The sequence below is a fragment of the Netta rufina genome, assembly GCF_964035555.1.
Source record: "Netta rufina genome assembly, chromosome: 2".
NCBI lineage: Eukaryota > Metazoa > Chordata > Aves > Anseriformes > Anatidae > Netta > Netta rufina.
The window spans coordinates 53374887-53400172 of record NC_140124.1 but is presented as its reverse complement, the minus strand read 5'-3'; the positions used below and the strand labels follow the sequence as shown (position 1 = coordinate 53400172).

Below are 25286 nucleotides of genomic sequence, written 5' to 3'. Positions count from 1 at the left end.
CAAAGTTCATTGCAGTGCCCTACCTTTTGTTTGTAGAGTAGGTAGTGGTGGTAGTGTTTTTTGTGGTGCTGGTGTCTGTTGGGTGCCATGTTCTGGAGCAGGAGCACCACAATGATCTGCTGGCAAGAGTCCCTTTGGACAGCTGAGTTGGAATATTCAGTAAATCTCTGGCCCACCAATGCTATATGTGTGTGTGTGTGTGTATATATATATTTTTTTTTTTTTAAGCCTGAGTCCAATTGTAGATTAGACTTGCTTGAAGGCTGACAACTGTCTTTGCCCCCTTGAAGCTGACAGGTGTTAACAGAAAGAGGAATATGGGCTATTATGGGCAAACGATACTTGTCTGAATAAAGACCTATTTTGATGTAAGACTTTTTTCAGTGTTCTAATTGATTGACAGTTTGGATTAGAGAAAAGTCTGAGCATATGCCTTAGGGATCTGTCTTCCTCTATGCAGTTAGAGTGCTAAGCAGGCTGTTGTCAAGTATTTGACAAGTTTAGACCAGTTCTCCTCCTCAGTCTTCTGGAAGTTTGACCTGGTGTCTTCCAGTGTGATCTAATGCACTTTTGTACTTACTGATTGGCTGCAAGATAAGCTTTGATGTCACAGTTTTTCCAGGCATACTTCATTTTCTTGCCATAGTGCTTTTATTAGTGCTATTCCCTATTTCACTTCTGGTTTGGGATATTTTTTTCCCTATTTCCACGTAGATTAGGAAATCTATCTGGTTTTGATCTAGGCTTTTCTAAGTAACAGAAAAATGCCTTTGTGTGCCTTACAAAAGGGATCTCTATTCATGTCTGAAAAGACTGGAATGTTGGCACACCCAAACACCTCTGCTGTTTCTGCTGATGGCCACATGAAAGCCAGAGCTGCTTCTGAAGCTTATGCTGTATTACCTTGCCACACAAGTCTACGGCCTCTCTGTTCTATCATAGCTGTTGGCAGCGTGTCCCATGTGTGTATGCATATGAGCACTCTTTCTATATTTTCGTGAGTTGTTCTTTTATATCCCTGCAAAGATGCATGTTCATCGCAGAATCAGAGAACCAGTCCTATTTAAAGGAAGCATTGGAAAATAACAATCTAAATCAGCTCTTCTATTTCAGGTCTTCTGGCTTAGTCATTGTTCCCATATGAATGGTGCGCTTATGTATGTCCTTTTCATTGCTGCTGTTAATAAAGATTTTCCTATTTAGAACATCAAGTATTTACCAGCGTTTAGCAACTTGTGAGACAGCTTTAGTTTTTTCTGATTAGCAGGTTTCAATTCTAGGACTAATAACAGCTATAATGTCTTGAAAAAAATTGTCTGATTGTTTTTTTTCCTCTTTTTTTTTCTCCCAACTTCTGTACTGTTGTGTGACCAGCTACAGGAATGTGACCGGTGTGAAATGTGAAACTACTAGAAATGTGACCAGCTACAACTTCGGTACTGCCGCATCCAATGGTCTGTCCTCAGGAATGAGTAGTGGAGGCGGCAAAATGAAAAGGGAACGAGGAGTACACTATTTATCAAGATCTGTACAAGGACAGGTAAGTGACTCTTAAATTAATTGCTGTGACTGAGAGTGCTGAAGTAAGTAGCTAAGTGTGTCAGTTTTATTGCATCATAGTACATTATAATAATACCTCTTTAGTTTTGCATTGTTTGTTTTCCTGTGGGTTTCAGAGCAGGCTCAATTGATTTACTGTGTTTGAATACCTGAACTTTGCTTACATAATTTTGAAATTTTTAGTTCTGCTACTTTGGAGATTCTTCGAACTATAACATTTCTCATTAGCAATTGAATGAGTGAGTCCTAAAACAGAAGTAATGTTTTGGTGAAGGTTTGTGTAGTTTTTATACTGGAATGATACTTGAAATGAGTGCCAAGTATAAAAAGAAAAAAAAAGTTTAATTTTTGGTTTCATATTTAAGTCATATAAAAAGATACAGGCCAAGAGTTTGAAAAAGAGTAGTAGAAGACAGCATTCTGCATGTCTGCTAATGATGACTCAATTTTTGATAATCACTAAACTCCTTGTGAGAGTTTTTTCTCATTTTAGTGAGAAAAATCTATTCCATAAAACTATGACCGTGAATATTCAGATTATTTTTTCTTTTATTGGATGTTATGTGAGGTGCCTGTAAGTTAGTTTAAATACTTAATAGCAACGTAAATATTTAATTAATATTAAGTTAATATTAAGTTGATATTAAGTATTTAATTTAAGGTATTTAAAATCAAATAGTTTTAATTTAAATTTTATTTATTAATTAAAACATTTAATATTAAATATTTAATATTAAGTATTTAATTTAAGTTTAGAGACATTAAATGGTCCAAACATGATCCAAATATAGTAAGTTCCATAAATTTTTCAAATCAAAACAGTGAAACAGATGTAAGCTGCAGGATGCACTGAATATCAGTAGTACCCCCTTACATCCCTGCCTAGTCATTTCTAAGTAGATCATGATAGTACTGTTCAAATTTTGATCAGATTGTCTATGTCATTTAAAACGTAACTCATCCAATCTTAGTAATCAAATAAAGTAAGTGGAAGGGATAAAAATGGAAGTTTTGAAAATAGCGTTTTGTGATTTTTGCATTTGTGTCCTGATACATGGTATGGACTGTACTTACCAGAATACAGTCTTCAGTGCTGCTAGTCTGACTTTCTTTGGTCCTTTTTGTGTTTAGGTTGGTTGTTGAACCTACCTGCTTCTTTAAACATTACCTTTTTCCACGTTCACTGCTGTAGTGACTTTAGAAACTTTGGCAACCCTCCTGCCTAATTTTGCAAGAGGAACGCTTTCTCATTTGTCTTGAGAGATGTGAGGGTAGTTAGAAAGGATGATGCTTCTCTAGAGCTTTGATGACCAAAGTATAGGAAAGAAAAAGAAAAATCTGATCTGTGCCTCTTTGTTCTGCACAGGTTTTGAGTTAGCTTTCAGTGTTCTTGCTGTACAGTTGTTGAACAGAGTATAATGTGGAAGCAGGCCTGCCATAAATTAAAATGACCTAGTAGACAGAGGTGGGGAGATCAGGCTTTCTTCTGGAAACTTGCTTTCTCTGAATTTGCATGGGTTTTTGTTTTATTTCATTTTGTTAATAAATTGGGCGGGACGATGTGAGAAAGTAGTGCGTCTTGTAAAAGAAAAATTGAAATTTACAACTTTAGGAAGTGGAGGAACCAGTGCTCCCGAAAATCCCCCTACCCATCGGTACTGCGTCGCTGCCTCAGTTCAATTTTAGTTTTATTGGTAGTAGTGCTGTCTCGGCGTCACCAAGCACTGTTTCAACAGCTGCAACGAGCATGGCAACTCCAGCAGCTGCGACGGGCATGGCAAATCCAGCAGCAGCAAAGGGCGTTGCCACTCCAGCAGCAGCAATGGGCATTGCAACGCCTGCTGCAGCAATGGGCATGGCAACGCCAGCAGCAGCAACGGGAAGAGCGAATCCAGCAGAAGCAAAAGGCATGGGAAGCCCTGCAGAAGGAGCTGGCCTGGATAATCGAGCGGCAAAAACAGGAATTTCAAGAAGAGTGGGAGCGACAGGCACGGGCCATGGAGAAGCAGCGGGAGATATGGGAAGCCGTAAAGCAGATGGGGTTGCAGGAAATCCAAAAGCGGCAGCAGCGGGCGCAGGAAATCCAAAAGCGGCAGCAGCGGGCGCAGGAAATCCAAAAGCAGCAGCAGCGGGCGCAGGAAATCCAAAAGCAGCAGCAGCGGGCGCAGGAAATCCAGCAGCAGCTGCGGCGGCTGCAGGAAATGCAGCAGCAGCAGCGGCAGGCGAGGGAAACCCAGCAGTAGCGCTGGGGGTGGGAAATCCAGCTGCAGCGCCGGGGGCGGGCAATCCATCAGCAGCGGAGGCGAACATGACATATCTAGAAGAGGAGGAGGAGGTGGAAGAAATGACATACTCGATGGCAGGGGGGAGCGTGACATATCCAACGGTGTCGGCAGGCGTGACATACCCAGCAGTGGCGACGGGCATACCATATCTAACACTGGCAAAGAGCAAGACAAATTCAGCGGCGACGACTACGACGAGCATGACAAATTCAATGGCGGCGGGAGACATGGCAAACGCGGCGGCGGGCCAGGTAAGTCTTTTTGCTGTCAGTACTTCTTCGGGTGAGTATGCCGCTTTGTTGCGAGTTGTGTGGTGCTCGTGAAGCTAATGAATGTTAGTTTGTGCTCGGCTGAATAAATTGGGGTCGCATGCCAGTTTGGGGAAAAACGCACAAATGTTTTGATTCTGCTTCTCTCAGTCTTAGACCTTGCAAACTTCTGTTTAATGCGATTGTGTAACTGCTTCAAATGCTGCGGGATTCTGGGGGGGAATGGGGTGTGGATTTTATGGCAAGTTATTTATACTGATTTTGGCGGGGGTAGAGTTAATTTTCTTCATAGTAGATAGTGCTGTGTTGCAGATTTGTGACCAAAACAGTGTTGGTAAGGCACTGGTGTTTTAGCTGTTGCTGAGCAGTGCTTGCACAGTGACAAGTCCTTTTCTGTTTCTCACACTGCCCTGCCAGCGAGGAGGTTGGGTATGCACAAGAGGCTGGGAGGGGACCCAGCCAGGACAACCGACCCCAGAGGACCAAAGGGATATTCCACACCATTTAGCATCATTCCCAGCAATAAATGCTGGGGGAAAGAAGGGGAAGGAGCTGGGGGTATGTACAGGGTTATGGCATTTGTCTTTCCAGGTAGCCGTTACTGTGATGAGTCATTAATGGTACCTCAAATTTAACAACTTAACTTCTTTGTTTCCAGTTCTTTTCCCTGTTCCACTTGAAGGGAGTGAGCGAGTGGCTGTGTGGTGCTTAGTTGCCTACAATGGTTAAACCACAACTTTATTTAAGTTATTAAATTAGAGGTAATGTGGTCATAGAATGAGCCTAGGGTGCAATAATTGGCATATTATTGCAATAAAATAAACATCAATCTGTTCCAGAGCACTTGAAATATTTTTGTATGGTTTGAAGTAGATAGCTGATGTAATATGTTGAGGTGTTTGCTGAAGTTCTTGGAGTATCATTGGGCTGAGTTTACCGTTCTTCAGCTTCCTGGTTTGCTTTTCCATGCATTTAGACCTAAGTAGCATCTCCAGCTTTTCCTCTCGGTTTCTGGAATTTGGTTTTGAAGATATTGTCCTATACCCACTAGGAAACTTGACTTTGTTTTATTACTACTTCTATCTGCAAAATAACTGAAACATCAAGCTTTTCAACATCACTGCAGGACTTCTGTTGGGTAATGAATTCAGGTAGTTGTTGCTCTTAAATATAAACCTTTAATTCTTTTGAAAATACAGATACAGCCAACAAGTAATGTTAGCAGTCCTGCGTTTGCATTTTCATCTCCAATTGTGAAGTCTACTGAGGCAGAAGTGCTATCTACATTTCCTGTAAGTAAACTAATAAAGAAGCTAGACTTTTTTTCTTAGGCATTTAGTTTTCTTAGGCATTTAGTAGGCTGTTGCAGAACACTAAAGCAGAATCTGCCTTGATGGAGAAAACTATGTAGGCTTCTGGCTTATAATTTGTCATTCAGCATGCATGCTACAAATGTGAAGACCAGCTTTCAGATTTGGTTTTGTGTGTGCATTTGATTGACGTTCCTGTGGCTCTGAAAAACCTCTCTTGTTTGTAGCAGATTGGGTTTACATTTAGTGTTCCTGTTGTAAAATCAGCAGAACTTTCTGGATCCAGTGATACGCCCGTGACGTCCTTTCTTACCCTAGGTAACTGAAATTTTAGCACTTCACATCTGAAGTGCTGATTTTTCTTTTTTTCTTTATTAAATCTTAAATCTGTCCTGTCTGTGCATGCTAGCAATTCCGGGCAGTGTTGGACTTCTGCAGTATTTTTCCAGTGACAGATCTGTTTTTATTGCTTGTAATTATAAACCATTATAAAGTAAGTAGAATTGGTGAAGGTTCTTACGTGAGAAGCATGAAAGTTGGAAATTCTTGTTTCTAACAAAAGTGAGTATAATCTGCTCTAAGTAGGTCGCATTGTGACAGCTGTTTGTTTTCTTTTGTTTCAAAAGAAACTAGCTCATCCACATCCACCAACAATGAGCAAGAGGAGAACGAAGGTTTTGTTGCTGTTCCCCTCAGAGTTCCCCTTAAATATGGACGAGTATTAAAGGAAGGAAGCGTCTTAGACGTTCTAAAAAACCCTGGTGAGATAATGAACTCCTTTTAAAAAGATGCTGCAAAAAATACGCTAGCATTTTTTATTTAAAACAAACAAACAACAAACTTATGGTTAATAGAGTATTTTCTATAAATATGAACATAGGAGAGCATTACATTAAGCGCTGCGTTTGTTAGGGTGCATCTGCCCCTTCCATTCTAAGTGAAGTTGTCTTTGTTGCTGGAAGTAAAACTGCGAGTTGAAAACCAGATGGGTTGCATCTCCTTTATGTGTTAGGATGTAACTGTAAATGAGGTACTAAGAGAACTAGCTAGATGATCAATATTTCATTTTAAGTAAATACAATTTGTGGAATTGAAAAGGAAATGTTTGTAAAACTCAACACTCCTGTCCCACCTTCAGCCCAGGTGAAGAAAGAATAGTAAAGAGTTTCAGTTCTAAAGATATTGCAAAAGCTGCAAATCTGTGACAGTCACTTTATCAGTTTAAAAGAAGCAGAATCTAAATCCACATTGTTCAAAAACTTCACTTCTGATTTAAAAACAAAACAGCAAAAAAACAAAACAAAACAAAAAAAACACAAAACAACTATGTTCAATGTAGATTTACAAGCAACTTGAGCTGCTATTCAAGATGCGTTTCCTTTAGCGTTTCTGTATTAGTAGCTTGTCTTTTCTGTTAAAATTGCCACCTTTGAATCAGGAGTTGTCCTGTGTCCGATGCATTTTGAACAAATATTGTAGAAAATTAGACAGTTGTTCAATTGTCTCGAGTTTTTATTATTTAATTAATATTCAGCATCTGTGGGAAAGTACTGCATGGATTGCTGCTTCAAGTACAAACTTCAGTACATTTACTAAAGTAAATTTGAGTCATCTGTTAAGGACGGAGGAGCTCTAGAAATTTGATTCGATTGGGCATCGCATCTTAATGAAATTGTATTATTTCCATTCCACGTTGGGCTGTCAAAACTGTCAGCTGTTTGTTCGTACTTGTATCAACCAGTGAAAATTTTGATTTGAAACTTCCTCGGAAACAAAGAGTTAAATGAAGCTTTAAATAAACGTTCTGTTGTGAGCCAGTGCAGCATATGAAATTTCATCCATTAAGATAAGATTTCTGGGGACTTCCTATTGCGTTGGGTCTGAATGTCTAGTTGTAACCATTGGCACCTGAGTTTAAATTTTTGTCCCCTAGTAAAGTCACTTAGTTGCATGTAGTGAGGTACTGCGCTAACAGTCTGACTTATTTTTTCTTGCTCCCTAGACTTTGGATTTTTGAAAACACACTCTTCTACATCTGCACAACCTACAACAAGCACAGTGATTTATACTAGGCCTGCAATAACAACTTTTTCTGCAGGTAAAGAGACTTCTAAACAAGCATCATACTGGCAATCTGATACATGTGACCCTTTTCTGCAAAACAAAGACATAGACAACAAATGTGTAACTTGTCAAGCGACTAAAGCATCGACAGTTGAGACTACGAAACAGACAATAAGTTCAAGTCAATGTGACACCTCAAAGCCAACAGCGCCCCCAGCAGAGATGCTGGGCTTTGGAGACAAATTCAAAACAGTACCTGGAACGTGGGATTGTGATACATGTCTTGTCCAAAACAAACCGGAAGCGACAAAATGTATAGCATGTGAGACGCCAAAACCTGGAACGGGAGTAATGCCTGCTCTGACATTACCAGTGGTTACAGACAGCTCAGTGACAGTGACATCCTCCTCGAGCAGCACTGACACGACAGTCACTCTGGACTTTGGAGACAAATTTAAGAAGCCGAAAGGCTCTTGGGACTGTGCAATATGTCTTGTATTAAATAAGGCAGAAGATAACAAATGTGTAGCTTGTCAGTCTGAGAAACCAGGTATGGTCCTTTTTTTTTTCCTGTTGTTTCCATCTTAGCCTCTGTGAATCTTACACAGAATAAAAGTATGTTGCATTTGTGGAATATTTTAAGCAACGTGATTCCCAGATACAGTTGATGGATTAGAGGCTGTCTGCAGGATTGGTTTACAGGCACTTCAGAGGTCTCAGTCCAGGTTCCAGCCTGTCACATAAATTGAACCGATTGTGAAACGTATCAGTACGGAGCTGGATCAATGCAAATATGCCCTGCTCTGCAGCTGGTGAGGGAAGATGGCTGGACTGGGTGACTTAATTTAAAAACAACATACTGATTTTTCACTGGCGCAAATGAGAACTCCGTAGAAAGAGTTAAAAACTACTGTGTTTTTTCTCTTTCAAAAAATAAGTAAAAAATAATTACAAAATATGGCCAAAATGCCTCTACTCACCATTTGTATGTAATTGAGGCAAAGCCAGATTTCAAGACAGTGTAGTCTTAACTAGTCTTAAAACTGTCTTAACTAGTCTTAACTGTCTCAAACAGGATGGTTAACTGTCTTGTTTTTCTTGTAGAGGGTCTAACACCTGTGACCAGTAGCAGTGCATCGTCATTTTCTGCTCCTTCTGGAGAATTTCTGGATTTAGACAAATTTAAGAAGCCTGAAGGAAGCTGGGATTGTGAGACCTGCTTGGTTCGAAACAAAGCAGAGGCCACAAAGTGTGTAGCCTGTGAAAATGCAAAGCCAGGCACCAAAGCAGATCTCAAAGGTAATACATAATGATTAAAACGAGGATGCATGTTCTGAGATTTATTTTTTGTTTTGCTCTGATTTTTTTTTTTTAATTTTCTTACTTTTTAAGCACAATTATTTTTTCCTTTGAGGTGTGGTGTAATTGTTCATTTTTCCTATAGGAATATTGCCTCGATAAGATAACATCTGTTTCCACTCTTTTCCCCAAGAATAAATTTATCCTTTTTAGAGAAAAGCTTTCATTAATGACATGCTTGTTCTTTACATGCCCTACATGTTGTTCATTTGGAGTGCAGACTAAAAACATGATCTTTCAAAGAAGTTCGTGTACTTTTTAAAGCCAGGTGGTAGACAGAAAACACAATTGTGAAAAGGTTGATGTAGAGAGGAAGCATGGGGTTTTCTTGTTTTACTGTTTGGTGGGTTGTTTTTTAAACAGTTTTGACTGGAAAGATCAGGACTAGAGTGTTGTTAAAACCTTCATGTACTGCAGGTACACCATGGTTTACAAACCTGATGTTCACTTATTTCTGCAGGTTTTGGTACTGCTGCTGTGTCCACAAATGCTGCCTTGCCATCATTTACATTTGGTGTTCAGTCGTCATCATCCTCTGAGTCTTCTCATACATTAGATAGTGCGGGAAGTTTCAAATTTGGAGAACAAGGGGGCTTCAAGTTTGGCATTGCCTCTGAATCTGCATCCTCCAACAATGTGGTTGGGGGATTTAAGTTTCCTAGTACTCCAGGGGACTTCAAATTTGGAGTTTCATCCTCGCTATCTAAATCAGAAGAGAGTAAAAAAGAAGGAAAAAGTAACAGTTTTACCTTTGGCCTTCCATCCACAAGTAGTCAGGCTCCTTCAACGTTTCGGTTTGGGGCCGCGAGCCTGGGACAGCAGGAAAAGAAAGAGGAACCAGTATTGGGAGGTTTTGCTTTTGGTACAAGTTCTGCTACTGCCATGGCTGCCAATGAGAATAAAACTGGAGTCAGTGGCTTCACGTTTGGAACTGTTGGAGACAAGGAGGTTGTATCAGCTTCTTTTGCATTCAAGAAGCCAGATGAGAAGAAGGATGAAGCTCCTTCAACAAAAGGAGGCTTCTCCTTTGGCAGTGCAGAGTCTGCAGCTGCCTCACAGTTTATTTTGGGAAGGACAGAAGAGAAGCAGGATTCTGTCACTTCTGCTGCTCCATTAGTGTTTGGAAAGAAAGCTGACACTGAAGAGTCAAAGGCACAGCCTATCTTTTCAGTTGGGAAGTCCGAGCATACAAAAGAAGAGAGCACAGCAAAACCCATATTCAACTTCAGTTTCGTTAAACCATCAGAGAAGGAACCTGAGCAAGCAAAGCCAGCTTTTTCATTTGGGGTCCAAACCAGTACTTCAGGTAAACAGAATATCTTTTGTCTTCGCTTGTCTGCTTATGTCCATCAAATAAGAACTCCGAAACTATACTAGAAAAAAATTGCTGAGATTTGATATGTTTGTGTACTAGAGCTTTAGAAAAAGTTTAATTCATGCATTGTGTGTTTTCTGCCCTAGTTATTGATATGTACACAATTAGCAGCAATTCCTTTTTTGATCTCAATGAGTTTTGACACTCATAAAAAAAATTGTGACACCTTAAGGAACTTAAGGAACTGCGTCTTGTACAAGCACAGAAGTTGGACTGTCTCAATGCTAGCAGCACAGTAGGTGGTAAAATCATTAGTATGGTGAAATAGAGGCCTCACACAAGCATTTTTCAGAGAAAAAAGAGATGAGAGCGAGGATCTTACTCCCATGTACTTGTGCCTGTGCTACAGAGTGTACTGCTGTTTCTCTACTACTACGAAAGTCCAAAAATCACTCAACAGTTACTACACAGTTCTGTATTCCTTTACTTTGTTAAAAGACTGCAGTAGAAGATTGGAGTTCTTATTGATGATCACTGCCTGGAAAAATCCTGATTGCTAAATATCATTCGTATGACTTATCAGCCATGCTTTAGAGTATGGAATTCAGTATTAATTCCAGAAGTGGTAAGGGAAAGGACATTGGCTAGTAATCCTGAACAAAAGCAGTGGTTAGGGCTATACTGATTTTAATCGCAGTATTCTTATAGTTGATCTGTTACTGAACAGATCTGTTTTGGGGAGATTTGGTGGCAGGGGAGGTGTGTGTGTTTGTTTGCTTCCCCTTCTAGTTAAAGTTCTGGGGTTTGGTTTAGTCAGGAAAATTTAATGAGGCACCTTGTGTAAAAGGAAGTGTTAACCAGCATTTTTCAACATGATGTAGTCCCTTAAAAGTGGCATAGATGAAAAGGCCATAAATGCTGGGGGAAAAAGTTAGTGGGAAATTGAGAGCAGGAACACATTCAGTAATGAGAGAGCAGCAGCTTAGGGAAAGCTGATGAATGACTTATAAATGACTTATATCAGATACAAGTGAATGGCTTATAGCAGATAGTTCTATTTTAAGTGTAAAACAACACTCAGTACTTTATAACGGTGGTCTTACCAGCAGGTTCTTCTCTATGGATCCTAAAAGCATGTCTTGAAGGCATTCAGGTGCAGTGAACTTTGCTGTAAGAGTTGGGCTGGTAAGCTTGGCCTGATCTGAAGCTGTAGGCACAGGGCTGTAATTTCTGAACGGGCTACAAAAGAAACTGTACCACTGTGCTTTTCAGTGCTCCCTTTAGCAAGGCCATAAAACTGTTGCAGGCAATTGATGTTGTTCTTATAAGAGTACCTGAAAGATATTTTTGTTTGAAGAGGTCAGAGGTACTGGTTAATACTGGTTCAGATAATTACAGCCAACTCTTGGTGTTTGTGACCAATAAATAAAGCCTCGAGACTGCAGCGGGGCGTCCTTGCTCATCACAAGTCTTCCACTCCTTGATTTGTGGATGGCAGCAATCAGCATGTTAAATCTGGATCTGACAGAATCACCAGTACCTGGAGCGTAACTGAGGTGTCGTTCAGGATTGCTCTTTGTACAGGGATTGAAACGGAGTCTGCTGTACTTCCTTTGGCGTTTTGCAGTGGCTCATGTCGTGTTCTTCCTCTCAGATCAAGGAGCAGCAAAACCATCCTTCAGCTTTTTGAGCTCTGCTTCCTCCAGCGCAGCCATACCCACCACTTCAGCCAACAGCAGCAGCGTGTTTGGCAGCGTCACCTCTTCCTCCAACCCTGCACCGGTCCCTGCACCCTTTGTGTTTGGACAAGCCAGCAACACTGTGAGCAGCTCCACGTTTGGCAACTCTGCAGAATCTACGACATCTCAGTCATTTGGCTTCTCCCAAGAAAACAAACCAGCAACCACATCTTCCAGCACTGGTGTAGCCGTTGCTCCGTTTGTCTTCGGTTCAGGAGCCAGCAGTAGCAATGCAAACCCTGGATTTACCTTTGGAGCCACAACCACATCAAGTTCAACAGGTACATTTAAAAAGATGTTTTTCTCATTTTTGCCATTAGATAGCAGACCAAAGAAAAACATTAACGCTTGGGGCTCAGATTTTCACAGATGGTCTGGGAAATACAGGTTAGAAATGAACTGGTATTGTTTTGTGCGATGGACAGCCCCTTACTGGCTTTTAATTTATTTGGGCACTTTTCCCCGTGAGAAGTATGGTTTCCCTCTTCTCAGTATCGGTCCAGTATTTAAGATTAGAAGTCAATTAATTACAGCTTCCCTAATTTTTCCTTCCCATACCTAAACCTCTCAAGTGTTGTAAATAACATCAAGATTTGCCAGGTCAGTCCTTTACAAGTACATATAAACATAGTATCTGTACACACAATTGCTACTTCCTAAGGAGTGGCTTCTAATGAGCACAGTAGCAAGTGTTTCAGGTGTCTGCCCAGTCACTGAAGGCAGAAATGAGAATCTAAAGTTTTTCTTCATGTTCGAAATGCATTACTCCCACTGAAGTCTGGCATGAATTTAGCCGTGTAACACGGCTGAAACGGCTAAATAATGGAATGGGTATTCCTGCTAGCTTAGCAGTCCTTGGAGATAGATGTAGTATCTTCCTTACAGGTTCAATTTTATTTTGATCTGAGGGCTTAATCTTGTCATTCATGGAAATTAAATTTACATTCATTTTTGTATACAACATGCAGAGAAAGAGCCATACTAAATTACAGCCATAAGCAGATCAACTGAACCTGCAGATTAAGCCATCTTTCAAAAATCTTCGCAAAAGATTTTTTTGTTGTTGTTGTTCCAATGCAGAAGCCTCCAAGTCTGTGTTAACTGCTACCATTTATGTTTTTCTTCTTGGAAAGAAAAGCAGCCAGCCGTTCCAAGTTATGGTGCAGTAGATGGTGTTTTCTGTTGCACGATGGCTGCTTACATTACATTCCAATTAGTAGTGCTGTTGAAAATGTCCCTTTTTGCTCATCAGATGTGCTGTATGTTCAGAGTCATTGTTCAGTCACGTATTGTTGTTTCATTATTTCTGCTGGCCTTGAAGAACCGAAACAGCTAATTGAATGAGCTTGTTATCTGTTATGGGAAGGGACAGAATTACTCTACTAAACTGAGTTTTTGAGTATAGTTAGATTCCTGCAGGCATGATTTGGCCTCCAGAACTGATAATGGTAAACACTTGGACAGGGAAGGGGTGCAGCTGCTGACAAGAATGAAATACAGCTCCTAATAGATCAGGAGCTGTATTTTGAACCTTTATATATATATATATATAATATATATATACGCTAATTTATGTATTTTAATATTCTATGTATATATATTCTTTATAAGTGATATAAGCAGCTCTTAGTAAATATAAATTAACATGTACTGTTTGTGGGAGTTTGTTTCTAGAACATGAATGCCTAAGACAGTAATTTCAGCCTAGACAGCCAATGTGTTTGAGATGAATGTTGTCCGACTTGTTAACATGCACCTTTTCTTGTAAGTAACATGAAAAGCAGCGAGCCGGGATAGGACTGAGGTAGTTTGTTGTTTTACATACTTGCCTGTAAACATTAAGATCTATCTCAAATATTTGAAGTATTCGTTTACCAGACTTGGAAAATGTGATGCGTAGAGTCATTCTGCAACAAAAACAAACAAACAAACAAAAAAAAAAAGCCCTGCATATACTGAAATTTCTCTTCTGTTCCCTGAGGGTTGTCCTCTTCGTTTGTGTTTGGCTCTGGGTCTTCAGCACCTGCTGCTGGCCCAGCATTTGGTGCCAGTCAGCCACCAGCATTTGGCCAGAGCCAGGGGTCCAGCCAGCCAAACACTCCGAGTTTTGGATCGCTGTCGACAACATTGTTTTCAGCGGGCTCTCAGCCTGCTCCTCCTGCCTTCGGCTCTGTGACGAGCAGTACTCAGCCCCCTGTGTTCGGACAGCAGGCGAGCCAACAGCCAGGTTTTGGCTCTGGTACCTCCAGCGCTGGTGAGTGCTGACCATTCTCTAACTATTTTGGTCTCGGAGTCGTTTGTTTGTTTGTTTGTTTCCATGAAGTGCATCCTAACTGTGGAGTAAGAAGACTTCTGCCTTCTGTGTGTGCTTAGCTATAAGAATTAACCTCCATAAAAATAACGGGCACAGGGCTGAGTAATTTGCGTCTCACTCCTGAAGATGTGCTGTAGGTGTGCCAACTTCACCGTAAGTCCCACAAGAGACTGAGCAAACGCAGAGCTTGCAACCCCACCGCTAATTATTGGCTTTTATTTTCTTGACAAAAAATAGCAAATAAAATGAAGTGCCAAAACGTGGAGTATTCGCTGATCAGGTTGTACAAGCCAGAATAGCAGAAGCACTGCAAACGGGTTCTTTTTGGATTTGCTACAGAAAAGTTCTTATTTTTTTGGCTTTGTTAACAGGCTTTGGTGACTTATTTGGATCAGGGGCTTTCTTGTGGGAAATACGTTGCCAGAATTAGTCCTAAGCATGTGTGGGTTCAGGCTGTATTTAAAGTTACTTTTACTAATGAAAGATGATATACATGCTGGGGAGAATGATCCTTGTGAGCATAAGAAGGTGTTGTTCCACACTAGGAATTATTAAAGATTAAAATAATAAACCCACCACCACACTGCCAGAATATGCGTATCTAATAGCATAACATCAGGCACAAAAAGGGGAAAAAGCCTCGTTCCTCTCAGAAGTTCTACAAAATAGCCTCCATTACAAGTAACCTACATTTGTACTGATGAGTAATTAGTTGGCACAATGTATTAGTATTTTGTTAATTAAGTAAGAGTTTAAAGATAAAAATCCACATGTTTTGTCTGTGTTACTTTAATAGGAATCTTTTTTTAAGATTAGGTGCTGTGTCTCCCAGATTCATGACATTAACACAGCAGTTTGTTTAAACAGCAAATCTACATGATTCAATACTAGAACTTAAGGCTTCATTAATAAACTGCAGCGTACACAGGTATAAGCTGTGCAGCAATTAGCAAGCAATTCATTAGCTGCGTCCTAGCAATGTTGGTTAAGAATCCTTTTATGATTCTCTGCTGAAGTGAATGATTTTTTCTAAGCATTGTTCCTGTTGTAATCTAGCATTTCTGGTAAACCTGCCTCCCACCCTGAACTTTGTCATCTTGAGTGAGTTTAAAGAAACATCTGTTAGATATAATAGCAGGAACATGAGGATGGAAAGGATGAACTCAAATGACAACTTTCTTGTTCTCTTCTGCTTCCACCCCACCTTCCCAGGTCCTGTGTTCCAGTTTGGAAGTAACACTTCTAATTTCAATTTTCCAAATAACCCGGGAGTCTTTACTTTTGGTGCAAATCCTACTGCACCAACAGCATCGGCACAGCCTTCTGGCTCTTCGGGATTTTCATTCAGCCAACCTCCGGCATTTACAGTGGGGTAAGAGACCGTATCAGAATTTCGCTTGAGCTTTGGGTAATGTCGGTGGACTGACTGTGTGCAGCCTCTACTGCTGTTAAGTCGTGAGGTATTCAAATGAACCTTGGAATTTGGTGTAAATTTGGGATCCTTCCTTGACGTGTTAGCGTGACTGGCTAACTAAGCGACGGTAATTGTAAAGGAGACTAGTTCTCAGAAATACCACGCATCAACACGTGCAATTTTCTTGTTCTTGAAAAATAAAATCCGTATTTAGCCATTGGGCTGCTACTTACCTGCTGAATAAGAGAGATTTAATTGCTTTTGGTTTCTGGAACTCTCCTCCTGTTCGTCATACGCTGTTTGTTGCCAGCTGCTAACTAGAGAGCCAGACGATAGAACAATTGTTCTGGAATATCTACTCAGTGCTGCTACTGAATTTTCAGCTACACTGTCCTAAACTCTGAACTACTAATTTCTTTTGATAGGACTAATGGAAAAAATATTTTCTCTGCATCTGGATCTTCAGTTTCTGGTCGGAAGATAAAGACTGCATTTAGACGTAGAAAATAACCGGCTGATACGTAAAGCAACTTTCAAAGCAGCTGCTACCCTGCATTGTTCGATTGTTGGGATCATACCTCATGCTGGGATAGCTGAAGTCAGATCTGCTTCAAGGACTGTAAAACTCTGCTGCCCCTTCCTACCCTCCCTCATTTAGTTCTTTTGTAATGAGTAGAGTTGGCAACAGAGCCCTTCTCGAGCGAAACTATTCTAGAATCCGGCAAGTTATCTCTTTCACAGACTCGGCATGGTCCGGCTATAGACATGAGTATAGCCTGCACAGCGAATGGCTTGTACAATACCTCTTCATCTGCACCACTATGTGCGCTCATCCGCGTTTACTGACGCCTCCAAATTGTAATTATATTAGTGAGGGATTCTGTATAGAGTAGAGAATGTTTTAATGAATGATTTCTATGCTGAGTTTGTGCTGGTGTATGTGTGAAGTGAGTGAGTTTGGGTGTATTGTGCACTAAAATTTTCTGATAGAGAAAGACTGAATTAAGAATGATTCATGCTAAGGACTTGTTAGATCTGTAGTTCTCCATTTAATAACTATATATGCTATTTCTATATTTTCATTCTTACAGCCCTTTACCACGTCTCACCTTTGTTATTTTATTATTGAAACGTGTAAATAATTTTGTTTCTCTATGTACTTTTTTGGCATAACAAATCTGTGAAATTGAAATTTTAATTTTGTGTGTTACGGCCATTTTTGTTTAGTATTGTCTCAGATTTTATGTAAATCCCATTATTCAAAGTTGCCTAAATCCATTTAGAAAATCTTTAAAATTGGGAATTCTTAAAGTAAGTTTATTGGCTTTTCTGATCCATTTTTGTTTGGACCAAAAACCAGTATTGTACAAAGTATTAAGTATATATTTTTATATTTACTGAAATGGACTGTGGTGACTTTGGATAATAAGGAAAAGTTTAATATTAAAGCCATGTTTATTACAGTATAATTAACATGTTAATTCATGGGATAAATGCCATCAATAAAAACTATAAAATATTGTCTGGCAGTTTGAATTCCCAATGACAACATCTGCAGTTAGAACTGCACAAGGCAATGCACGCAGCCTGAGTTGGGTGGTGGTACATGCTTTCTGCAACCTCTGCTTTTTGACAGTCTTAAGCTGTCTTTAAGTAAAGAGTTCTATTTCGCTACAGTGGTTGCAGTTAATTTTTACAGTTTCTCACAACCACACAAACAAAAAAGTGATCTTACAAATGTTTACCGGCATTCTAATTGAGAAAGATGAAGCATACCTCATTGTAAATAGATAATGTGTTTTCTGCACTGGTATAGGAGTGAGAAAAGCTTCTCAGAGAACAGACGTTCTGGTGAAGGGAGAGAGAATGCTCGTTTTTCTGAGGACTACAGCTGAACTTTAAGTAAGCCACAGCACATGGTTTATGGTTGAGATCCTGACACTTGCTGCAGCTAGAACCGAAAGCTCCCCTTCCCTCTAGTACCACAAAAGGGAGAAAGGCCTTAAAGTGGTTGCATAAGCTTTAAGCATCTTCCCCTAATGCTGCTTTGTATTTCTACAGCTGCCAGTGTTACAAAATAAGGTACTTTTCTAACCCTGTACTAGACTTGACAGGAAGACAAACTTTAATCTTCACTTTTGGGAAATGCATGGACCTCAAATCAGTATTTCTATGACAGATGTTTTTCTCTAGCACTTTTACCTACCACATACTCAGCCTACCACTAGAAAACTGGAGTCTTTTCAAGGGAATACGCACACACACACACGAGTCAAACTAAAAGTTGAAGTTTATGACAGTACAGCGTATACATCTTTCCCTAGGCAAGTCTGGTGTTTTTCTTTACCTGCTATGGAAGCGGTAGTATTTTCTAACAGGGTAAGGAGATAACTGTCCCTTAAACCTGAAACGTTAGCAATAACCTCTATGCAACTGTTTTGCTCCCCAGGCCCATCTTAAAGCCTAGTTTCTAGGTCACCACTACAGGAAGTGGCCTAAAACTTCCTTTGGCATTCATACTGAGAGTGTAAGTAGGCAACACACACCTTAACATCAGCTTTAGTCAGTTCTGACAGCTTTAGCTCGTCAGGGTGATAGCTGTTCCTCAACTTCTAATGTTAACACTCATGTCAAGGGTGCAATTCTTTGAAAGAACAATGAAATAAGCTCTCTTGGGTTCTATTTCAGCTGCATGCACTTTGAGGGGTCAATTAAGCAGCAACACTGGTCCTTACAATAGCATGGGAAATGAAGATAGATGCAGAAGTTGCCTTAATAAACACCATTTGTTAACTCAGAAAGAGTAACATTAATATTCTGCATTTTTTTTAGTTTACTTCACCTAAAGAGATAGAAACAAGAACCCGTAAAAATAATTCTACCACCAGCCTCCAAGATTGAAGGTAGGGTTAGAGCCAACAGCCTCAGGGAGGGACAGACAAAAACTGGGTGTTGGAAGAATTCCAAGCTCTTACTAAGAGAGGAATAAAACATCAGCATTGTGGTGTGTAGTCCTTTCCAAGACACTAAATGACATAAGAACAAATTACCAGAGCTATGTAATCATGCAAAATATTAGGCTTTTTTATTCAGTAGTTGTTATTCTGAATATACAAACAATTAGCCAGAACATAAAGTGAACATAACCAGTATTTGTACTTCTGTGGATTTATACCCATGACACGCATTTCAGTTACTATTTTCTGCATGCTCCTGAAACTCATTCAATTGTTTCGCTTGGTATTATTCTGTGCAAGAAAGAGATGAGTGCTTTCATTCCGACCAGAAGCAGATGATGCGTACTGTTCACAGCTCCAGAATTATGTACATGCCAAGTCACTAACACTGCAGTGTAACGCAGCCTTCCCAAAGAAAAAGCAGCTAGTGTTTCACCTCTTCATGAGCTCTGACACATGAAATAATGACAATGCTTACGAGAATCATGCAAAAAAACTTGTCACATCAATGTTCAGATAGATAAAATACTTTAAGAGGTGAGGAAATGTGCCCTGTGAAGTAATAAACACTGCACATCTGGCAATTTAATTAACATGATTTGCCTCACTGTCTAATACTGCAGTTCCCTTCCCCTCAGACAGTTAGCGATACAGCTCGGGCAACTGCTTGGAAAACAACATTTTCGAGTTACCTGCCAACACCCAAAACTGTAGGAACGTTTCTTTTGAGGTGGAGTATTTCTCTGAATCTGCTTTCCCTAGACTGACAAACGGAACAGCACCTAGCTGCAGTTAACAGTACAGCCGCTTACTTCCCTGTCAATCTAAGGTTAATACTTCAGATTTACTGCGTCTTGTTTCTCTCAAACTTCTTTGGCATTTGTGAAAACTCCAATACTTTGAAGGTAGCTGCTGGCACCATACTGGAGCAACCCATTTCCTTTATCTTCTGAATCATTCTGCTTTAATTTGGGCAAAAGATTCCGATGGTCATCTCAATTTCAGTTTTGGGGTAGGTCTTTGTTTCATTTGGGGGTGGTGCTCAAAAAACAGTCTGGAAATCCATCACCTTTTGGCATCATCTGATTCCATTTCTTCTTACCACAATAGTTCCTGCTACAATATCATAGGCTGTTCTGTTGTGCTGAAAAAACAGCAGTGTAATGAATGCAGGAAAAAAGGAAGCAATAGAAAAATTCTTGATCAAAGCTCTTATTGTAGACCTGAAATGAAAATAAAACATTCGTTGTCGTACTTTGACTTTTCTGCTTAGGTTAGTAGTTAGCCAGCCTTCAGTTTAGTGCCTCGGTTTTTGTATAGCATTAAAAAGACAAAAAACCTGCAGAATTTAGAAGAGATTGTTTTACCACCGAACTTGGAGAATATTCATGATTGCCAAAACAATTCTCAGGTTTTGTGATTTAAAAATCACTCAGTCCAGTTACTGCAAAAGCCAATAATAAAGAAAGAAAATGGGCATTTCCTTCGTAAATCGGGTGCTTTCTGTAACATTACCCCGAAAGCAGCGTAGGCTAAGCGCACTTACGTTGTCATGCTGACATTTGAGGAAGGAATGACTAGCACACGGCTGGGAGCAACGAGTACAGATGTGTCACACGTCACAACTCGCAGTCCGAGCAAGAACTTCCCTGGGGTAGCTCCTCCTGCTCCCCAAATACAGATTATCTGCAAAAGAAAAGTTTGTTCAATCCCACACAGCACGGTGCTGTCAATGGGTTTGGCAAACTTGGTCTTCATCACAACTGCGTAAAAGCTACACAGCTTCACGAAACCCAAAATAAAGAGGACTTACTTCATCAGCCAACAATTTTATTTTTTACCTTATTCAAGAACTGACAACTGTTAGTTACAGACACTACTATTTGTGAGTAATTACCTCATAGAAGCAGACTAATAACCTGTAGATGAGAGCTACTACCATCATTTTCTGCAAGTCTTCCATGGATGTATCTTCATCTATTTCTTCTATTATGTAATGCATAGCAAATTTAGAGATGTCCCTGTTCAAAATAAGACAACTTGAGTGAAAAAACACAACAACAAACTGAGCTTATTTGACCCTGCTCCCACTACTGGTGTTTATTTACTCCTTTAGTTCTCGTACTAAAAAGCTCCTCAACTTCTTGCAAGGTACACAAGGGTTCTGCAATCATCGAACTGCACAAATGGAATGGATGCAAGTCACTTCTTTACAGGGAGGAAAAAAAAAAAAAAGCATTCATAAATGCCTGGGAGACTTTGCAAGTCACCCTAGGAAAGCAACGGAGCTTTATCTCCTGTTGCATGACCAAGACTGATTTGTCGCTCTCCAGTCCCTACAGCTTCCACTGTGTGCTCCTAGATGCAGGCACACTAACGTACAACTGGAAGGTTTCAACTTTGGCAATTGCAGCCTTTAGCTATTTACCCTAACAAAGCTACGCAAAGCATCCATTTGGAGTCAACTGTGTATTTTCACAGCCCTACAGATTTAACATTATGACCCAGCAGTGGCATGGACATGCTTTCGATGCAGTTAGACAAGGACTTGTCAGACTTCAGGATCAAAAAAGATAAGGCCTTGAACATATTCTAAGTTAATTCAGAAAGTAAGAGATGCCTTCTCTTTCCATCACCTCCACTACTTGGCAGAAGCAGTGCACACAGTTCTCCAACTTCCCAGGACTTCATTTTGCATCATTTTCAGCCTACTAAAATCAAATTAGAAATACAAGCCATCAGGTAGGAGTTGGAGATTTTGGCAACTGAATAGCACTGAGAGGTCGGCATTTTATTTGCGTGTTTATTTGAACAACCAACACTAATGATATACACTGACAGAGTGATTGCTTGGGTTTTAACCCTCTTCCACGCACTTTTCAAGCATCAGTTCAACCTAGGTGAAAGATGTTTTCCATACACTATCAGCTTTCATTTGGTCACCGTGGGGAAGGCTCTTTTAGCAGAAAACTTGGATTCAGAAATGTAACTGTACTCATACTCCAACCTCTGGTCCCCTAACCAGGCACAAATATTTGATTTACACCAGCCTAAGTAGAGGAGCTCAGTGAGCTATGTGACACCTACCATTAAAGAAGCAGATAGTCTTAGAGGTAAGCAATTGTTTCTGACCTTACACACGCAGACTTTCAGTGCCAAGCACACCACATACACAACCACACCACGACACCTCAAAGAGCTTAAGGCTGCGTGTAACAAACCGTTGAGTTATTCTACTTACTTTATCCCACTGAGGTGCATAATACTTAAAACAATGGTCGCTTTGATGAAGAAGAGAATAAAGAAATCCACCATCTCTGCTATGAACCTGTGGGCCAGTGAAGGGATAACGAACTCGCGACCTGTAAGAGAAACAGTTAACGTGACCCAGATTGGAGTGCTCTAAACGAAGAGTTTATTGCCTGTTGGCTGACTCTCACTAAACCACGATCGTCATCCTGGCTCACACTAAGAAAATCTTCTACAAAATCTATCAACGAGAAATTACCTGAATTATTTGGCTTACAAGAGCCTTCTGAAATTCAATTAAACTCTTTCCGAGCTCAGAGTCCCCTTATAATGAGGATTACCAGCAAAATCCCACCCCTCTGAAGAGCTGAGGCACACTGGAGATGTATCAATTTTTGCATTCTTTCATTTAAAAGAGCCTCACACAGAACCAATTTCACTAAGTCTGAGAGTCTAGATCTAAGGAAGATTCATATAACTCCTTAGCAAGCCCTCAGCCTGTACCAAATAGCAGCTCTCAACGAAAAATGCAGCCTGCTTTGTCTCATGTCGGACCCAGGAACAGCAGCCAATTAGTGTATTAGTCACACCTGACCATAAACATTCCTACAGACTGCTTATTAGGACGAAACACAGCAGCTGCCCTGTGATCAGCCAGCAAATGTAACCCATTTCTCAGCGTAATTGGCCAAGGGCAGGCTGGGGCAAAAGAAGTATTCACAGTAACAAGCTGTTGCTGCTAACACCACCTCAGAAGGCTAAAGCAGAGTTTCCAAAGAGTAATGTTGCGCTCATTAAATAATTAAAAACTAACTTCATCCGGACCCATCCACCATTCGGTATCTCCCAAATCCTGGTAACTCTGCGTTGATGCTGTTGCATAGTAATTTCCTCACGTAAACAATGCTAAAATAGATGCACTGCTCATGGTCAGAGCACGCCCTGGGTGTCAACTCAGTTCTAACTGGGGTTTCCTTCACGCAGCCTGCTCAGCGCCAGAGCCAGCAGGCAGCAGCAGGCAGCACAGGGCCGCCCAGCTGGGTAAGGCTGAAGCCAGGGGCACGCTGTCACTTGGAGGCACCAGGCTCAACAGCTGAATAAGGAGGAAGCTGAGTGTCTGGGGCACGGAAGGAAGGACTCAGACCCTGTCAAACTCCATTAGGCTGAGAAACCTCGGCAGCCCTTGACTCTGGCACACGTCCACCACAGCGACCCTGTATTAAGCTAGTCATTAAGGGGGGCTACAGTAGTAAGCAGGCAGCGTGTCAGGGCAGCCGAGGCGCCAGCACACTTTTTGTCCTGCTGTTCCCAGCGTAAGAGCAGTAATCTCCTACAGTAGGGCAGGGAGGGGCAAGGGGACAAAGCGCCTTAACCCGAACAAAGCTTGCTGCTGCCCAGAGTGCAATACTGGTGCTCTGACACCCAGACGGGGCTGGGCGAGGCAGTCATCAGCTCCACTTTTTGCCAGCCCTGTTTAAGATCTGCAACATTAACAAGCTGTCACGCATTGCAGCTTAGGTAAGCACGCCGGGCTGTCACCTGCAGGGGCACCAGCGTGGAAACGCGTCCTGTCCTGCCCAGCCTGCTGCGGGGACAGTAATCCGCAGCAGAAGAAGAGATGTAATCACTTCAGCTGTTGCAGATACACCACCCGTTTGCAATCTGGAGCCAGGGCACCCGTGTAATCGCACGGCTATCGCTGCACCACACGGAGACTTCTCCTAGTATTGAGCACTCCCCACAGCTCTGCTCAGCAGCATTAAGACTGCTTTATGCTCTTAACGGGGCTCTTCGTGCCCCCAAACGCCTTTAACACACAGAATTTGTTGCTGAAGAACAACATAAGACAGCAGTAAAATAGCAAGGAGCGCTTCAGGCTAGACTTTGCCCCATATCAGCGCCCGCTTCGATGACTGGCACGATCTGTTCGCAAGCACCCTGTAGTTCCAACTCAGGGCACCACTAAGGAAACCACTCCTTTGTGGGATACCCTTAAATAAAAGCCAGGCTCCCTTCCCTGTCAAAGGCAGGAGATGCACATCAAGGTGCTCTCCCCCTTGCTCTGAGGCTGAGCCTATACAAACGCAGCTGCTCTGTCACGCCGCACTTTGCCCCGCGGAGCAGCAACCTGCCTTTAACCCAGAGCCTGCCCGCAGCCCTTCCTGGATGTTTTATTTTTATTTTTTTTTTCCCCATTTCTCAGGGCGATGCTCACCGTCCCTCCACAGCCTCCTGAGGAGACCCCCCGCTCCGCCACACAGCACAGCTCCCCCAGACACCTCCCTGCTCCCCAAACACTCACACCCCAGGCCCTGCCGAGCGTGCCTACGCACTTAATAACACCGAAACCGAGAAATAATAAAAAATAAAAACAGAAAAACAACGCCTCTCTGCGCGCAGCCCCCACTCACCTGCCGGCCGCCCCGCCGGCTCCCTGGGGGCCGTGCCGCTGCCGGGGGCAGCCCGGGGCGTGGGGCCGGGCCTGCTGCCCGCTGCCTGCGGCCAGGCGGGGGCCAGGAGGTAGAAGGGGCTGTAGTAGGCGGCGGTGGAGGCGGTGGAGGCGGCGGCGGCGGCGGTGGCCGCGGCTCCCCCCGGGGCGGCGGGGGCCGGGGGCTGCGGGGCGGCGCTGGCCGCGGCGGAGGCGGCGAGGAGGGCGGGCAGCCCGCTCTGCCAGCTGAGGTAGCCGCAGTACGAGTCCCACAGCCACTGGTGCACCCGCCGAGCGTACTCGGCCGCGCTCAGAGCCTTCCCTTCTGCCGGAGGGGACTGGGGAGGAGGAGGAGGAGGGGGGGGCTCCGCGGGGCTCCCCTCGCAGCCGGCCGCCGGGCCGCCGCCGCCGGCCTCCGCCATCTTGTCCGCCCCCTCCCGCACTCAGCGCCCCGCCCGCCGCGCAGGCGCCAAGGCAGCGCCGCGCCCGACCCAGCGCGGAGGGCGGACAGGTCAACCCGCCGGGCTGGGCGGGGCGGGGGTGGCCTCTCCTCACAGATAACAAGTGACAGGAGTAGAGGGAATGGCCTCAAGTTGCGCCAGGGGAGGTTCAGGGTGGAAGTTAGGAGACATTTCTGCTCAGAAAGAGCAGTCAGGCACTGGGACGGGTTGCCCAGGGAGGTGGTGGAGTCACCATCCCTTGGGGTGTTCAAGGAAAGCTTGGACGTGGTGCTTGGGGACATGGTTCAGCGGGTGACACTGGTAGCAGGGTGATGGTTGGACCAGATGATCTTGGAGGTCTCTTCCAAGCTTAGTGATTCTGTGATTCTATGATAGTGACACAGGCTGTAGTCACAGAGAGTTTCCCATTTTTAACACTGCACATAGGACAACTGACCAGAAAAAAATCAAAGAGCACCCTCTCTCAGAGTAGATCCCCATGCAACCCCAACTCATTTAAGAGCTGAAGTAGTTTCTGTGGTGGGAGTCTCTGGTATAGGCAAGCTGAGGTGAATTGACAAAG

General features: G+C 42.3%; 2 protein-coding genes across 8 annotated transcripts in view; one reads left to right on the top strand and one right to left on the bottom strand.

Moving 5' to 3' along the window:
* NUP153 (nucleoporin 153) overlaps positions 1–17133 on the top strand; it is a 41422-nt gene extending 24289 nt beyond the window's left edge. For 2 of the 7 annotated variants that reach the window (XM_084282840.1, XM_084282839.1), the window contains exons 11-23: positions 1375–1540; positions 3173–4096; positions 4532–4672; positions 5314–5406; positions 5652–5742; positions 6051–6185; positions 7427–8038; positions 8593–8787; positions 9308–10153; positions 11817–12182; positions 13883–14155; positions 15428–15587; positions 16055–17133. In XM_084282840.1, the coding sequence (XP_084138966.1) occupies positions 1375–1540; positions 3173–4096; positions 4532–4672; positions 5314–5406; positions 5652–5742; positions 6051–6185; positions 7427–8038; positions 8593–8787; positions 9308–10153; positions 11817–12182; positions 13883–14155; positions 15428–15587; positions 16055–16139 (4087 nt within the window). In that variant the 3' untranslated portion in view covers positions 16140–17133. The remainder of the gene's footprint in view (positions 1–1374; positions 1541–3172; positions 4097–4531; positions 4673–5313; positions 5407–5651; positions 5743–6050; positions 6186–7426; positions 8039–8592; positions 8788–9307; positions 10154–11816; positions 12183–13882; positions 14156–15427; positions 15588–16054) is intronic. The other 5 variants (XM_084282841.1, XM_084282843.1, XM_084282842.1 and 2 more) reach the window with 5 other exon arrangements.
* A 1556-nt stretch (positions 17134–18689) lies between these two features.
* FAM8A1 (family with sequence similarity 8 member A1) lies at positions 18690–24698 on the bottom strand. The gene is made up of 5 exons (XM_084306687.1): positions 24247–24698; positions 21828–21948; positions 20484–20607; positions 20133–20272; positions 18690–19809 (listed from the first exon to the last, which is right to left on the bottom strand). The coding sequence occupies exons 1-5, from the start codon at positions 24683–24685 to the stop codon at positions 19665–19667; spliced, it is 969 nt and encodes a 322-aa protein (XP_084162813.1). The 5' UTR covers positions 24686–24698; the 3' UTR covers positions 18690–19664.
* Between the last annotated feature and the right edge of the window lie 588 nt (positions 24699–25286).

What these genes read in the sequence shown, in the direction of transcription:
- FAM8A1 (XM_084306687.1), bottom strand. Translation starts at nt 24,685, where the DNA reads ATGGCGGAGGCCGGCGGCGGCGGCCCGGCGGCCGGCTGCGAGGGGAGC. An exon ending in TATTAGTCTGCTTCTATGAG is followed by an intron (nt 20,273 to 20,483) that starts GTAATTACTCAC and finishes TTTCTTTTGCAG; the next exon opens with ATAATCTGTATTTGGGGAGC. An exon ending in TCAAATGTCAGCATGACAAC is followed by an intron (nt 19,810 to 20,132) that starts GTAAGTGCGCTT and finishes TTTTCATTTCAG; the next exon opens with GTCTACAATAAGAGCTTTGA.